This window comes from Leucopleurus acutus (genome assembly GCF_964270905.1).
Source record: "Leucopleurus acutus genome assembly, chromosome: 3".
NCBI lineage: Eukaryota > Metazoa > Chordata > Mammalia > Artiodactyla > Delphinidae > Leucopleurus > Leucopleurus acutus.
The window spans coordinates 128067864-128085373 of record NC_139145.1 but is presented as its reverse complement, the minus strand read 5'-3'; the positions used below and the strand labels follow the sequence as shown (position 1 = coordinate 128085373).

The 17510-nt window shown below is 39.1% G+C and overlaps 1 protein-coding gene across 1 annotated transcript in view; it reads left to right on the top strand.

Annotated features, from left to right (window-relative positions):
• The window catches only part of ZSWIM6 (zinc finger SWIM-type containing 6), a gene marked incomplete at its 3' end in the record, with an annotated part of 203647 nt that overhangs the window by 132282 nt on the left and 53855 nt on the right, over window positions 1-17510 (top strand). Inside the window, exon 3 of the mRNA XM_082837232.1 lies at window positions 15890-16038. Coding sequence (XP_082693358.1) covers window positions 15890-16038 — 149 coding nt within the window. The remainder of the gene's footprint in view (window positions 1-15889; window positions 16039-17510) is intronic.

Sequence of the window (17510 nt, the reverse complement as noted above, 5' to 3'; positions counted from 1 at the left end):
TTATATTCAAATAAGACTTATGGGCTTCCCTGGTGGCGCAGTGGTTGAGAGTCCGCCTGCCGATGCAGGGGACACGGGTTCGTGCCGGGAAGATCCCACATGCTGCGGAGCGCCTGGGCCCGTGAGCCATGGCTGCTGAGCCTGCACGTCCGGAGCCTGTGCTCTGCAATGGGAGAGGCCACAACAGTGAGAGGCCCGCATACCGCAAAAAACAAAACAAAACAAAAAAAACCCAAAAAACTTTCTAGCTTCCATATTGTTAAGAAAAAGCTATTGTCTTTGCTAAGTATTTATTTGGAAATTTACTGATTTCTTAGTGCTAACCCAACTCTCTTGATTAATTCAACCGAGCCTTTTTTGGTCTTTTATGCTTCTTATTAAAGGAGTGCATTATAAATTAGTAAATTGTGGTGTAGGGACAGAACATTGAATTTGAAACCTGGAGGCCTAGAGTACAGCATTGTCTCTTCTGTGTATTACCTATGTGACCCTGGGTGAGACTCATTTTTTTCCTCATATTTAAAATGTTCATAATCTTCACTAGCAGCGTTGGAAAAATTTTAGTCATATAATATATACATGTGTAAAATATTAAAGAAAAGAGAGAGTTTACCTTATGTTGGGGTACCCGTAAGTAGTCATAGTTAAAAAGAAGAGGGAAGAAACCAATTGGGGGATGGATGATAATAGAATTGTAGGTCAGCTTGCTGTGCTCTGACTGTCTGGCACATATTTCCTCCTCTTCTACTTTTTTCCTTTTGCTCTTTCTTTTAGTGACCTCCCTATGGGATAGCCTGTACTGGGCAAACTACAACAAAAAGGGACAAATGGAGTGGAAACTGTGGCATTGGTCTCTGCTTGGAACAGAGGGAAAGGGTGTCATTTCTGTGGCCCTTCTACTCCCAGAGCTTGAGTCAATCCCCAGAGTAGGCTAGATTCATCCCTCACTTCAGTGTCATGTGTCCAGAGATACCATCTCAGTTAGCCAGATGTAGAAGGGATGTAAAGTTGACCCAGGAGCAACTTGGGGGTTAGGGGCATCAACCGTCTGCACAGTTGAAATTCCACGTGTAACTTATAGTCATTCGGTCCTGGGTACCTGCGGTCCTCTATACCTGTGGTTCCTCATGCCCACAGTTCTTCTGTATCTGCAGTTCCACGTCTGTGGATTCAACTGGGGATTATGTAGTACTGTAGTATTTACTATTGAAAAAAAAAAGTCCGTCTAAGTGGACCCATGTAATTCAAACCTAGTTGTTTAAGGGTCAGTTGTATTCATGTCAGGTGAGGGTGGACACATGACATCTAAGATGTTTTCCACTCCCGATTCTGTGACTCTTTGGTGATTGTATTTTTTACAGAGACACAGGAGGCACCTAGGATCCATACTCCAAAGATGTGCCTCTTGTAGTTCTACCCAAGTGTGCATTTGAGTGTTGTTCTTTCATCAGACATTTCAATTTGTTTGAGGATGGTTCTTATAAAACTAGCACTGTAAATTCCATTCATGCTTGCCTGTCCTGCTTAATTTAGCCTTTGAATGCTTCTGTGTCCCAGCCATCATATATATGTCTATTCAGTCTCTTCCAGATATTACCAAACAAGCAAATCTATTCAGCCATCCCATGTCTGTTGTATAGCTTATGTTTACTTGATTATAAGCTCCATCAGGGCTGAAACTATGACCTGTGTATTTTGCCAGCCTCCCTAAGGACAATATTTAAGAAAGTAATGGGCACACTGGGACTTCCCTGGGGGCGCAGTGGTTAAGAATCTGCCTGCCAGTACAGAGGACACGGATTTGAGACCTGGTCTGGGAAGATCCCCCATGGCGTGGAGCAACTAAGCCCGTGCGCCACAACTACTGAGCCTGCTCTCTAGAGCCTGTGAGCCACAACTACTTAGCCTGTGTGCCACAACTACTGAAGATCGCGCGCCTAGAGCCCGTGCTCTGCAACAAGAGATGCCACCGCAATGAGAAGCCCACACACCGCAATAAGAAGCCTGCGCACCGCAACAAAGAGTAGCCTCCGCTTGCCGCAACTAGAAGAAGGCCCTCGTGCAGCAATGAAGACCCAACGCAGCCCCCCCAAAAAAGCCCAGGACCAGATGGCTTCACAGGTGAAGTCTATCAGACATTTAGAGAAGAGCTAACACTTGTCCTTCTCAAACTCTTCCAAAAAACTGCAGAGGAAGGAACACTCCCCAATTCATTCTATGAGGCCACCATCACCCTGATACCAAAACCAGACAAAGATGTCACAAAAAGGAAAACTACAGGCCAATATCACCGATGAGCATAGATGCAAAAATCCTCAACAAAATACTAGCAACACATTAAATCCAACAACACATTAAGAGGATCATACACCATGATCAAGTGGGATTTATCCCAGGGATGCAAGGATTCTTCAGTATATGCAAATCAATGTGATACACCATATTAACAAATTGAAGAATAAATACCATATGATCATCTCAATAGATGCAGAAAAAGCTTTTGACAAAATTCAACACCCTTTTATGATACAAACTCTCCAGAAAGTGGGCATAGAGGGAAACTACCTCAACATAATAAAGGCCATCTATGACAAACCCACAGCAAACATCATTCTCAATGGTGAAAAACTGAAAGCATTTCCTCTAAGATCAGGAACAAGACAAGGGTGTCCACTCTTGCCACTATTATTCAACATAGTTTTGGAAGGCCTAGCCATGGCAATCAGAGAAGTAAATGAAATAAAAGGAATCCAAATTGGAAATGAAGAAGTAAAACTGTCACTGTTTGCAGATGACATGATACTATACATAGAAAAGTCCTAAAGATGCCACCAGAAAACTACTAGAGCTAATCAATGAATTTAGTAAAGTTGCATGATACAAAATTAATACACAGAAATCTCTTGCATTCCTATGTACTAACAACGAAAGATCAGAGAAAGAAATTAAGGAAACAATCCCATTTACCATAGCAACAAAAAGAATAAAATACCAAGGAATAAACCTTAACTAAGGGGGCAAAAGACCTGTATGCAGAAAACTATAAGATACTGATGAAAGAAATCAAAGACAACACAAACAGATGGAGAGATATACCATGTTCTTGGATTGGAAGAATCAATATATATTTTTAAAATTTATTTTATTTATTCATTTTTGGCTGCACCGGGTCATTTTTGCTGCACGTGGGCTTTCTCTGGTTGTGGTGCGCAGGCCTCCCACCGCCGTGGCCCCTCCTGCTGCAGAGCACGGGCTCTAGGCACGTGGGCCCCAGCAGTCATGGCATGCAGCCTCAGTAGTTGTGGTGCGCGGGCACAGCAGTTGTGGCTTGCAAGCTCTAGAGTGCAGGCTCAGTAGTTGTGGCGCACGGGCCCAGCCACCCCGTGGCGTGTGGGATCCCCCCAGGCCAGAGATCGAACTCGTGTCCCCTGCACCGGCAGGCGGACTCTCAACCACTGCACCACTGGGGAAGCTCCGGAAGAATCAATATTTTGAAAATGACTGTTCTATCCAAACAGTCTACAGATTCAAAGCAATACCTATCAAATTACCAACGGCATTTTTCACAGAACTAGAACAAAAAATTTTTACAATTTGTATGGAAACACAAAAGACCCCAATAGCCAAAGCAATCTTGAGAAAGAAAAATGGAGCTGGAGGAATCAGGCTCCCTGACTTCAGACTATACTACAAAGCTACAGTAATCAAGGCAGTATAGTACTGGCACAAAAACAGAAATATAGATCAATGGAACAGGATAGAAAGCCCAGAGATAAATCCGCACGCCTGTGGTCACCTAATCTATGACAAAGGAGGCAAAAATACACAGTGGAGAAATGACAGTCTCTTCAATAAGTGGTGCTGGGAAAACTGGACAGCTACATGTAAAAGAATGAAATTAGAACACTTCCTAACACCATACACAAAAAATAAACTGAAAATGGATTAAAGACCTAAATGTAAGGCCAGACACTGTAAAACTCTTAGATGAAAACATAGGCAGAACACTCTTCGACACAAATCACAGCAAGATCTTTTTTGACCCACCTCCTAGAGTAATGAAAATAAAAACAAAAATAAACAAATAGGACCTAATGAAACTTAAAAGCTTTTGCACAGCAAAGGAAACCATAGACAAGACAAAAAGACAACCCTCAGAATGGGAGAAAATATTTGCAAACGAAGCAACGGGCAAAGGATTAAGCTCCAAAATTTACAAGCAGCTCATGCAGCTCAATATCAAAAAAGCAAACAACCCAATCCAAAAATGGGCAGAAGACCTATAAGTAGACATTTCTCCAAAGAAGACATACAGATGGCCAAGAGGCACATGAAAAGATGCTCAACATCACTAATTATTAGAGAAATGCAAATCAAAACTACAATGAGGCATCACCTCACACCAGTCAGAATGGCCATCATCAAAAAATCTATAAACAATAAGTGCTGGAGAGGGTGTGGAGAAAAGGGAACCCTCTCACACTGTTGGTGGGAATGTAAAGTGATACAGCCACTATGGAAAACAGTATGGAGATTCCTTCAAATCCTAAAAATGGAACTACCATACGACCCAGCAATCCCACTACTGCGCATATACCCAGAGAAAACCATAATACAGAAAGACCCATGCACCCTGGTATTCGTAGTAGCACTATTTACAGTAGCCAGGACATGGAAGCAACCTAAATGCCCATCGACAGATTAATGGATAAAGAAGATGTGGTACATATATACAAAGGAATATTACTCAGCCATTAAAAGGAATGAAATTGGGTCATTTGTAGAGACATGGATGGACCTAGCAAGTGTCATACAGAGTGAAGTAAGTCAGAAAGAGAAAAACAAATATCATATATTAACGCATATGTGGAATTTTAAAAAATGGTATAGATGACCTTATTTGCCAAGCAGAAATAGAGACACAGACCTAGAGAACAAATGTTGTATGGATACCAAGGGGGAAAGGGGGAGGTTGGGAGGAACTGGGAGATTGGGATTGACAGATATACACTATTGGTACTATGTATAAAATAGACAACTGATGGGAACATACTGTGTAGCAGAGGGAACTGTACTTAATGCACTGTAGTATCCTAAATGGGAGGGTAATCCAAAAGGGAGGGGATATATGTATATGTATGACTGATTCCTTTTGCTGTGCAGTAGAAGCCAACACAACATTGTGGAAGCAACTATACTCCAAAAATAAGTAAATAAATAAAAATTAAAAAATAAAAAAAAAGTGATGGGCACTCACAGTTTGTTAAACAAAAAGTAACAGTGTCCTTTATTATGTAGTAAAGGCCATTTATGAGAAACCCATAGCTAAAATCATACTCAGTGGTGAAAAGCTGAAAGCCTTTCTTCCAAATTCAGGAACAAGACAAGGATGCCCACTCTCACCACTTCTATTTGACACAGTATTGGAAGACCTAGCCACAGCAATCAGACAAGAAAACCAAATAAAAGGCATCCAGATTGAAAGGGAAGAAGTAAAACTGTCATTATTTGCAGAGAAAGCCCTAAAGTCTTCACCCAAAAACTGGTAAATGAATTCAGTAAAGTTGCAGGATGCAAGGTTAATATACAGAAATCTGTTGCATTTCTATACACTAACAATGAAATATCAGAAAAAGAATGTAGAAAAAAGACCTGTTAAAAATTGCATCAAAAAGAGTAAAATACTTAGGAATAAACTTAACCAAGTAGGTGAAAGACCTATACTCTGAAAACAATAAAACACTGATGAAGAAAATTGAAGATGATACAGAAATGGAAAGATATCTCATGCTCTTGAATTGGAAGAATTAATATTGTTAAAATGGCTATACCACCCAAAGCAATCTACAGATTTGATGGAATCTCTATCAAAATACCCATGACATTTTCCACAAAACTAGGACAAAAAATTCTAAAATTCATATGGAACCACAGAAGACCCAGAATTGCCAAAGCAATCTTGAGAGAAAAGAACAAAGCTGGAGCTATCACCCTCCCACACTTCAAACTATATTACAAAGCTACAGTAATCAAAACAGCATGGTACTGGTACAGAAACCAGACACATAGATCAGTGGAACAGAATAGAGAGCCCAGAAATAAATTCACACACCTATGGTCAATTAATCTACAACAAAGCGGGCAAGAATATACAATGGAGAAAAGACAGTCTCTTCAACATGTGGTTCTGGGAAAGCTGGACAGCCACATGTGAAACAGAGATTAGAACATTTCCTCCCACCATAAACAAAAATAAATTCAAAATGGATTAAAGACTTAAATGTAAGCCCTTGAAACCATAAAACTTCTAGAAGAAAATATAGGCAGAACTCTCCTTGACATAAATCATGGCAATATTTTTTTGGATCTGTCTTCTAAGTCAAAAGAAATAAAAGCAAAACCTAATTAAACTTCGAAGCTTTTGCACAGCAAAGGAAACCATTGACAAAACGATAAGACAGCCTACAGAATGGGAGAAAATATTTGCAAATGACATGACCGACAAGGGATTAATATCTAAAATATACAAACAGCTCATGCAACTCAATATCAAAAAAAATAACCCAATCAAAAAATGGGCAAAGACCTGAATAGACATTTTTTTCAAAGAAGACATACAGATGGCTAATAGACACATGAAAATATGGTCAACATCACTAATTATTAGAGAAATGCAAATTAAAACAACAATGAGATATCACCTCACTCCTGTCAGAGTGACAGTCATCAAAAAGTCTACAAATAACAAATGTTGGAGAGGATGTGGAGAAAAGGGGACCCTCATACACTGATGGTGGGAATGTAAATTGTTGCAACCACTGTGGAAAACAGTATGGAGGTTCCTCCAAAAAAAAAAAAAAAACACTAAAAATAGAAGTAACAGGACTTCCCTGGTGGTCCAGTGGCTAAGACTTCACACTCCCAATGCAGGGGGCCCGGGTTCAATCCCTGGTCAGGGAACTAGATCCCACATGTATGCCACAACTAAGAGTCCACATGCCGCAACTAAAAAAGATCCTTCATGCCGGAGCTAAGACCCAGCACAGCCTAAATAAATAAATATTAAAAAAAAAATAGAATTAACATACGATCCACTCCTGAATATTTATGCAGTAAAAATGAAAACAGTAATTCTAAAAGATACTTGCACCCCAGTGTTCATAGCAGCACTATTTATCTAGAATAGCCAAGATGTGGAAGCAACCCAAGTGTTCATCAACTGACAAATAGTTAAAGAAGAAGTGGTATATAAATGCAGTGGAATACTACTCGGCCATATAAAAGAATGAAATTTTGCCACTTGTAGCAATATGGATGGACCTAGAGACTATTATGCTCAGTGAAATAAGTCAGACAGGGAAGGACAAATACTATATGATATCACTGATATGTGGAATCTAAAAAATAATAAAAACAAATGTATGTAGCAAAACAGAAACAGACTTACGGACACAGAAAACAAATTAGTGTTACCAGAGGGGTGAGAGAAGGAAGGGAGGGGTAAATTAGGGGTATGAGATTAAGAGATATAAACTACTGTGTATAAAATAGATAAGCAACAGGGATATATTGTATATAGCACAGAAAATTTATAGCCATTATCTTGTAATAACCTTTGACGGAGTGTAATCTGTAAAAATACTGAACCACTATGCTGTACACCTAAAACTAATCTAATACTGTAAATCAGCTATACTTTTTTTTTTTTTTTGCGGTATGCGGGCCTTTCACTGTTGTGGCCTCTCCCGTTGCGGAGCACAGGCTGCGGACGCGCAGGCTCAGCGGCCATGGCTCACGGGCCCAGCTGCTTCGTGGCATGTGGGATCTTCCCAGACCGGGGCACGAACCCGTGTCCCCTGCATCGGCAGGCAGAGTCTCAACCACTGCACCAACAGGGAAGCCAGCTATACTTTTAAAAAAAAGTAACCGTATCATTTTTTATTCCATTTTGTTCTTGGTAAGAACCTGGAGATTTATTCTTGTACACATAACGTGTTCCAAATCTAGCAGTGAGTGACAGTTGGAGTTGTTTGATGGAGGCCTCATGTCACATCTCTCTTCATTTTGTTTCTCTGTCCAGGGTCATAGTCCTTGTAATTGGGCTTGCATTAGCAATCAGTTTGTGCAGTTATCCTAGGGAGATAATTTTGTTATTACAGGCATTATCCTTTCTATCGTAGACCGTTCTGGTGTTGACAGTTGGTGAAACAAAGGTATGACCTACTACTGGTGGTCAATGTAATTAGCAAATCTATCTATAGGACAGAATTAAAGTTGCTTTAAATGTGCTATCTCAAAGTACGGTAGTGTGAAACTTAAAAGTAAAAAAAAGAAAAAGAAGACTGCTTGTTGAAAAGATGTATGGAAGTATAGAAGTATCTGAAGATAAAAAGACAAGAACTCACTGGCTCCCACCAGCTCCCCTGCCTTAGTCTCCAGTAGCTCCCTTATTCCCTGGCAACCATGGCTGACAGTGTGGTTTAGAGTCTTCAGAGGCAAGTTTTCTTTGTGCACACATGTATGCAATTTTTAAAAAACAATTTAAAAAACTTATTTTTTGCAGTTTCTTTTTTCTTTTAATATATCATGAATATCTTCTCTTGTTAGTACAAATAGGTCTTGTACTGTGTTAAGTGTTGCATGTAGTATTACATACTCTGGATATATTTAATCATTAACATACTGAAGGATTTTGAAGTTGTTTTCATTTTTTTCCTACTATGTGCAGTGCTGCTGTGACCATTCTTTGTGTATGTGTGGATTTGTGCAAATGCTTTTGAGGAATAGATTCTTAGTAGTAGAAATGCCAGAACAGTTGGTATCGGCATTTTGGGTTTTGTAATTGCTGCCAAATTTCCCTCCAAAAATTACCAGTTTTTCCCTTAAGTTTTAATTAGAACTTGATGTTTCCATAATATGATTTTTATTTTGTTCTAAAAAATTGTTGAAATATACAATCATGTACACATGATCATCTTCACATGAAAAAACATTTTAGCAAATGAGAAGTAATCTTAGGACTTCTGTCTCCTAATTGGGAGGAGTCACACCTCTGACGCGTCATGTATTTGATAGGGTAATGCAGAGACAGCCAAGTTACTTTTAGCCCAATACCCTTTATCCTTTCTCTTTTCACCTCCAAATCTTGCCTTCCCTCACACCCTATAGCCATCTCTGACACTACCCCAACTCTCATAATTTTCAAAGAATTGTTACCAGCTGTGATCAGTTTCCTTGCCATCCCTGTCTCCTTTAACTGATCCTAAGCCTCCATGTTGGCTAGATGAGCTTATTATTCCCATCTCCCTCCCTGTAGGTTTCTCTTAACTCCCACTGTAAGAGTATTCAGAGTGTTTAAGAGTTTAGAAGTTAGACAGCCTACATTAGAATTCTGGTCCCTTTGCTTTCCAGCTCTTTGAGTGGAGGCGAGGAACTGAATCTCTTCAGGGCTTTGTTTTCTTATTTGTAAAACGTGGTTAGGAAAAGAGTGCCTATTTCATAAGGTTAGGAGGGTTAAAAAGGAGTAAATCTGAGTTGCTGTTATGCCCATCATTGTGATGTGGCAGTTGACGTGAGTCTTCAAGACAGTTGAGGAAAGTATTTGTGAACTTTTTTTAAAAAACATCTTTAAAAGTAACCTGAGCAGGGGCTTCCCTGGTGGCGCAGTGGTTGAGAGTCTGCCTGCTGATGCAGGGGACACGGGTTCATGCCCCAGTCCGGGAAGATCCCACATGCCGCGGAGCGGCTGAGCCCGTGAGCCATGGCCGCTGAGCCTGCGCGTCCGGAGCCTGTGCTCCGCAACGGAAGAGGCCACAACAGTAAGAGCCCCGCGTACCGCAAAAAAAAAAAAAAAAAAAAAAAAAATTCTGAGCAAACCATTCTTGAACCTTGCAAACATAGTAGATCTCTTTTAATAAATCTGAAGAGTCAGGTTATGTAAAAATGAGACTTACTGAGAACTGTGCATTTAATTATTTATGTTTGTGTACCAGGTAATTGCTAATACATTAATACATTTGTTAGCTAAGTTATGGAAAATGACTTACCTCTTAAGCACAGAGTACTCTGAATTTTTTAAATGAGGATTAGTGAATGTACAAATATTTTATTGCTTTTTATCCATATAAAATACATGATTATTTCTGTACATGAATAAGTATATCATTGAACTTCTGAAGTAAATTAAATGATAATAAGAGATGAGTAATAAAGTCAGGTGAGAGGAAAAGAATAGAGGAAGGGCTGTAAACCCTGACAGGCCTATTTGAGTTCCCTGAGATATATCCTGATTACCGTGCTACTTATTTATTTCCTTGGAATTTAGCTAAAGGGAAGGTGGCTTGTTGAGGGAGCAGAGCCTGGTGCATGCCAGGGCTCCCTGTCATTAGCCTGCAGGCTAAGAAAAACAGGTTGTCCTCTAACAGCTCCTGGAGAGGACACCACACTGCACCATGGCAGTAGCATTACGTGGACTGACCATTGAGAATAGGTGATAAAGGATCTGGCTCCTTCAGCCACCACAAAATTGTATATTGAAATGAAGGCATTAGTCACTAACTCGAAATGGGGATTTCAGTAAGAATAAAATTTAAAGCTTTTCTCAAGTGTGTGTTTATTCAATGCACATTATTTTTCAGTGGTCTAGTTCTTGTCCTCTCTAAAGAAAGATTTTTTTCTGAGCCTGAATCTCTAAAGTTTGCTGCCTTGCCTTTCCTCTCTTGGTGCCAGTGGTTGATATCAGGATTTTGCCTTCAGCTTATAAAACAGGTGTACTGGTGTCTTTGTAGGCCACAGACTTAATGTTTGCTATCTTTAACAGCAGGCACTAAAACTGTAGGAGATGGCATTCTTCTATAGGACCTGCAAAAGAGGCTGAATTAATCACCTCTGCAGTGTAGACATCTGCTGCCTGCATTCTGCCTCTGTAGACTGAATTTGACAATTTAATTTTAACAAAAAAGAACACTGCTACATAAATATAAAACGCTTAAAGCATTATTTAGACAACAGTGTTACTAAAGCATGAAGATGTAAACTAAAGCCTTTCGCTTCTTGTTTGAATTTGTTTTCCAGCAGTTGAAGAAAAAAGAAAGCTTTAAGTTCCCCGTTAGAACCCAAAGCTGTGGATAATTCCACATACCAAACATAGTATAAGCCAGTTGTGAACATGTCTTAATATCTCAGTTTAAAATTTGCAGAATGATTTGGTGTTGCCCAGTGCTTAGAAGTGACTGTTTTTGTGACAAGAGACAGATATCTCAGTCAATATGTCCTAAATTTACTTCAGTCAGTACGCTGGAGAGGCGTCTGTCTGATGACTTAGAACCCTGAATACTTTTCAAAAGTAAGATCCAAAATGTGCCACCATGTTTAAGATTCTCTCCAAATATAGACTAGTGTTTCCCAGCCACACTCCCCACCCCCATTGCCCCTGCCTTTTTATCTGTGGCAAAGATTCTGATTCAGTAGGTCTGAAGTGATGCCAAAACATCTATTTTTCACGGTGTGCCTCAGGAGTTTTGATATACTCCTAATTTGGGGAACCGCTGGGGTAAGAGTTTTTGATATTGGGGTAAATCAAAACTAAATCTGAACCAAATCAAGTAGCAGGCAGGGAAAGCCAAAGACTTGGACAGTAGTCCTTCTTGTCTCTGAACTCTCCTTTGCTCTTCTCCTATGGCATTATGTAAGCAAGGTAGGAGGGTGAATCAAATCCACACACCCTAGCTGGGAGTGAGAGACAAACTGTTTCACTTTTTTCAACAGATAATTTCACTTTCCCTGAAGGCTTGAAACTTTGAAGAGGTAAGCCTCAGTATTAAAATGCTCACAAAGATTAATTACACACTTGTAAAAGTTATAGCATTTATAATTATAAATATAAATAAGGGTTAAAAATATGATAGGTTTTAAAACACTTTAATGGATCATTTAATTTACATACACAGGTTCTGGTTCCTGCCCAACTGGGGGAATATCTAATAGCAAATGTATAAATACATGAATTATGATTCTTTTTGCATACCTTCCTCAAAGCTAAATGCTGAGAGGTTTGTCTTTGATTATAGACAGCTGTTAACAAGTAGAAATAAATTTTGCAAATCTACATTTTATACAGGGCTTGGGCAATACTTTAATGCATGTAATCAAGACATGTTAGCATTTAAGTGTTTAACTTTGGAATTAAAGTTTAATAAATAGGACTCCCCTGGTGGCGCAGTGGTTGGGAATCTGCCTGCCAGTGCAGGGGACATGGATTTGATCCCTGGTCCGGGAGGATCCCACATGCCACGGAGCAACTGGGCCCGTGCGCCACAGCTGCTGAGCCTGTGCGAGCCACAACTACTGAAGCCCGTGCGCCTGGAGCCTGTGCTCCGCAACGAGAGAGGCCACTGCAGTGGGAGGCCCACACACCGCGGCGAGGAGTAGCTCCCACTTGCCTCAACTAGAGAAAGCCCGCACACAGCAACGAAGACCCAACACAGCCAAAAATAAATTAAAAAAAAAAGTTTAATAAATAAATTTGCTCTTTTGCGGGGGGGTTGTTGTTGTGGACATTAATTTCCTGGTCTATAATGTACAGTGTACATGTCTTTATTCCTAAAATGTTGAGTTGTGTTTAGAGTAAATTTATGTTTTATTTTTCAACTGATTACTTAATTTTTTATTCCTACATTTTAGAAGTTTAAGGTTGAGGAAGTGGAGGCCTGTCTTTGTGCAGTTGTGTGTCTGTGAGTCTGTGTCTGTCTTTCTCTAGAATCAAAGGGATGAGCTAGATTAGGGGTTACAGATGTAACCCCAGTGGTTAGTTAACTCTTCACGACGTTGTGTGTCCTTAAATTTTCCTGTAAAAGAGAAACACGCTAACAGATCTCAGTATCCTTCCTTAAATTTATCTTTGATTTATGGTTGACAACTGCTGCCTTGATACCTTCAGGGTTAAACTTGAGCTCCAGGGTTCTGGGATATATTCTTCAGCAGGGGAGAGAAATGGGAGACCAGATTTGGCATTGTGGCTGTGGACAAGTCATAACCACTCTGAACCTGTTTCTCCTTCTGTAGAAAGGGGATCATAGCTATACTCACCTCCAGGGGAATTATGAGAAGAAAATGAGACGATGCATGTGAGGATACTTTAGCAGTGGTTCCTTTCTGTTAGGGTTCCTTTTCTTATTAGGGGTGGAATGTATTTATGCCTCTCTCTCCCTCTTTTCCCCCGTTCCTCCCAGTACTTGATTGCCTGATAATGGCAAACACTGGCTAGGTGTTAGGAGGCAGTGGTGAACAGGGCAGATATAATCCTTGCTCTCTGGTAGCTTAAATAACTCCCTACTTGCCTACTCCCTACTTGGAACAGCTTTCTCTGCCTTCTGGAAGAGCCAGTCTCTCCTGCTCTTCCTAACAGGCCACTTGTTCCCGTTGCTATCCTTCCTCATTCTCTTGCCCAGCCTTTAAATGTTGGCCTTCCTTAGGGTTCCATCTTAGATGCTCTCTTTATCCTGTATTGCGTCCCATAGTATATCCAACTCCCTACTTGAAATCCTGTCCCCTCTTCTTGACCAGCTATCTCAGAGGTACTTGAAATTCACCATGTCTAAAACTGAACTCATGGACTTTTCCTGGTGGTGCAGTGGTTAAGACTCCGCATTTCCACTGTAGGGGGTGTGGGTTCAATCCCTGGTCAGGGAACTAATATCCTGCATTCTGCGCGGTGCGGCCAAACATTTTTAAAAAATAATAATAATAATAAAAATAAAATTGAGCTTATGATCTAAACACTGCCCCTCCCTCCCCCAAAACTGATCCTGCTCTGGCGGTCTGTGTGTCAGTGAGTTGTCCAGTATTTCGTCCAGTTGTTTAATCCAGAAAACCATGTCTCTCTCAGCCCCCTGATCGCCCATATCTCATGTATCTACTTCTTCACCAAGTCCTTTTGCTTTTATATCCTAAATTTCTGTCAGGTTCTCCATTTCTGTTCTCACTGATGTTCTGTTCTCACTGAAGAGTATTCCATTCTTCCACTTTGGATAACCTTGTTGTGAATTCCCATTCATTACTTTTAGGGAGAAAAACTAAGCTCCTCACTTGTCGGAGCTCTCTGGCCTGGCAAGAGTTGTCCCTTCTCTTCCCCAGAGTTGCCTTGTATTGCTCTTCTTCCTTACCATCTACTTTTGAGTTGCATGGACATGGACTATCTTTTGTTTCATTCACGTACCATGTTCCTTTATGCCCGAGACCTCTGCCTAAGCTCTTAGTCTCTCGTGCAGACCCAGTGCTTCCTTTTCCTGCCTTAATTTATCTTCTAATCTACTTAAGGCAGATCTCAGCTCAAATTCCATTTCCTCAAGGTATGCTTATTCTGCCAATTCAAGGCCGGGTCAGAGCTCTCTGATATGATCTCCTGGCACTTTGTCCTCTTCTGTAAACAATTAGTTCATTTATTATTATATATTTGTATGTGTGATTACTACATTTGATATTTAGTTCACATACTTAAAACAGTGTTTCTCATATAGTGGATTGCAACCCATTATACATTATGAAATCAGTTTTAAAAATTATGACAAGCCTTTTAAAAAAAATGAAATAGTATAGAAAATATCAGACCTCTTCACTTACAATAAGGGTATTTTTCATCATACCTTTGCTTCAGATTAATAAATAGGTGTGATCATATAAGTGTGCAGATACACAGGTGTATTGAGTATGATATAAATTATATTTCTTATTGTGGGTCTTAGTCAAAAAAGTTTGAAAGCCACTGAACTAGATGGTAAATTCTGTGAGGAGAGGAATTCTCTTTTGTACCCCAGTCCATCCCCAAGTCTAGCAGAGGGCACTCACTCAGTAAATATGTCGGCTGAATGAATGAAAGCACACTTTTTCAGGGAGGTTCAGAGACCCATTGTCTTCCTCCTAGGGATTAATGGACCCTGGTTCTAAGCACATGTTAGTGATTATTTCCTCGGCCAGTTGAGTCTGCATTAGATCATTAAAAGAAAAGAAGTGTAGAACCACACCTACACATGTATTTTTTTAAGGGTTGATAAGGCAATGAAACACTATTGAGAAGAGATTTTAGATTTAGCTTTTGTATTACTTACGAATCTTAGGCCTTAAATACCATTTTATTTTATTTTATTAATAAATAATGAAACAATTTTCACCTGCCTAAATATCTGGGTAATTTTTGAGTTTCTAAGGTAGTCTACACACAGGGCTTGTTACATAGCTGTTCTCTTTTATGCGTACTTCAGCAATAAAATATTTACGCAGTTTTGGCAAGGTGATACTACAACCTGGTTTAGTACAACAGCTGCACTGCCTGTTCCCATGTGGCTTGATTTCCCTTTTTAATCTTTGGTTTTCTGCAACTAAAGACTTATGTCAGCATGTAGTTTATACAGCAGCAGATAATGGTGAAAGCTTCTTGAATTAACATAGTAAAGAGAAATACGCTGCTGAGTTTACTTTGTTTCATATTTTTCTGATGTCTCTGAAAAGCATTTTACTAACGTGTCCTACACAGTAGAGCTTTTATAAACATCACATATTTACAATGAGACATTTTTGTGAATTTTTTTTTCTTTAGGGAACCTGTAAACTCATCTCCAAAGGTATAGTCTCTGATCTTAAACAAGGGAAACATCTCAGCTCTAAAGTCATCGCCGTTTGGCTTAGCACAAATCAACAAAGTTCTGGCAATAAAAGAATAATTTTTACATTTATTTTCGGTCATACATTTGTATGTATATTGAAATTGAGATTGGATTAAAAAGTGTTTAGGCAAAAAATACAGAATCTTAATTCTTTTCAAGTTTATTATCAGAGCCCTTTTAGCCCAGAGTTTTTCCTAGCATATGTGTTATTTTTTTCTTTCTATTTCTAGGTGCTCCTGATCCAACAGCAGGTGCTAGTATAGATGATGAAAACTGCTGGCACTTAGATGAAGAGCAGGTTCAAGAACAGGTTAAACTGTTCCTTTCCCAGGGCGGGTACCACGGATCAGGGAAGCAGCTTAATTTGCTCTTTGCAAAGGTATGACTTTTTATTTTTAAAGAAATATTCTAAATATATACATTTATAGAAAGTATATATGATCATGTTTACAATAGGATAAAGGCTTCTTTTTAAATTCTTATTTATTTTTTTAAGAACTGGGAATTCCCTGGCGTTCCAGTGGTTAGAACTTGGTGCTTTCATTGCCAGGGCCCAGGTTCAGTCCTTGGTTGGGGAACTAAGATCCCACAAGCCATGTGGCATGGCCGGGGTGGGGTGGGGGGAAGAATAGACTAAGTTATTATCAACCATTAGAGACTTCTGTGTCGTAATGCAAGCATTAATTTACTTAGGTGTCTTTAGACAAGATATGGGCCATTTTTGTCTTTCTCAGCTCTTATTAATAAAATGGTGGCAATTTATACAATTTTGAAAAACTGTTCAGTACTAAAAATAAAATAACTTAATGTTATTTGAAATGCCATCTTTTCAAGTTTTTTCTTCTTCTAGTTAATTTTCCCAAGTAGAGCATACCTTTGAATATAGTCCTTAAGATGTGCTTTATATAATTAGTTTAATGTCGATATCTTTAAATTAGTTTCAAGAGCATAAACTTTGGAGTCATACAAACCTGGGTTTAAATCTCAGTTCTAAATCTTATTGAGTGTATATGTACCTTGGCAAGTTATTTAAGTCAGTTTCCTCATCTATAAAATTAGCTAATAGTAGCATATCCATTCAAGTTGTTGTGATTATGGTGTTAAATGATAATGGTGTCTAACAGTAGTTGGCCCTTGGTAAATGTTAATTTTCATCACCAAAATTTGATAGCCTAAGAAACAAAGTTATCTTCATTATAAGTTCATTGTGAACAGAAGCTGTGTCTTGCTTTACACAGAACTCTTAGTACCATAAACACATGTCTAAATACTGGATAAAATGCTTTTTAAATAATGTTAAAGCAATGTCTTTTCATTGGGGGTACAGCCATCTTTATAGATAACGTATTCAAATTGGTTTTAAGGGAACAGATAACTGTGTTCATTGATATTTCTGTTAAACAGCTTCTCTAATATTCATAATACTTAAAAGCTTTTGTAGTTCAGAAGAATTAGAGTAAACTCTGTTACTGCTTATAGCCAAAAATTAGTGTATTCTGATTAATGAAAACCCTTTAAATGAAAATTTATCCCGGGACTTCCCTGGTGGTTCAGTGGTTAAAACTCCATGCTCCCAGTGCAGGGGGCATGGGCTCAATCCCTGGTCAGGGAACTAAGATCCAGCATGCGCGTGGTGCAACCTTAGAAAAAAAAAGAAGATTTATTCCATATACCATACTTAGATTGCCAATTTTTCAAGAATTTAGATTACAGTAAAAATACATTTAACTCTAAAATTATTTCACATGATTTAATCATTCTTTGGTAATTCATAGGCACTTCAGACTCTTGTAATACTTCACAGTCAACAGTCTGAAAATTAATTACCATTAGGCTGTAGTTAATGTATAT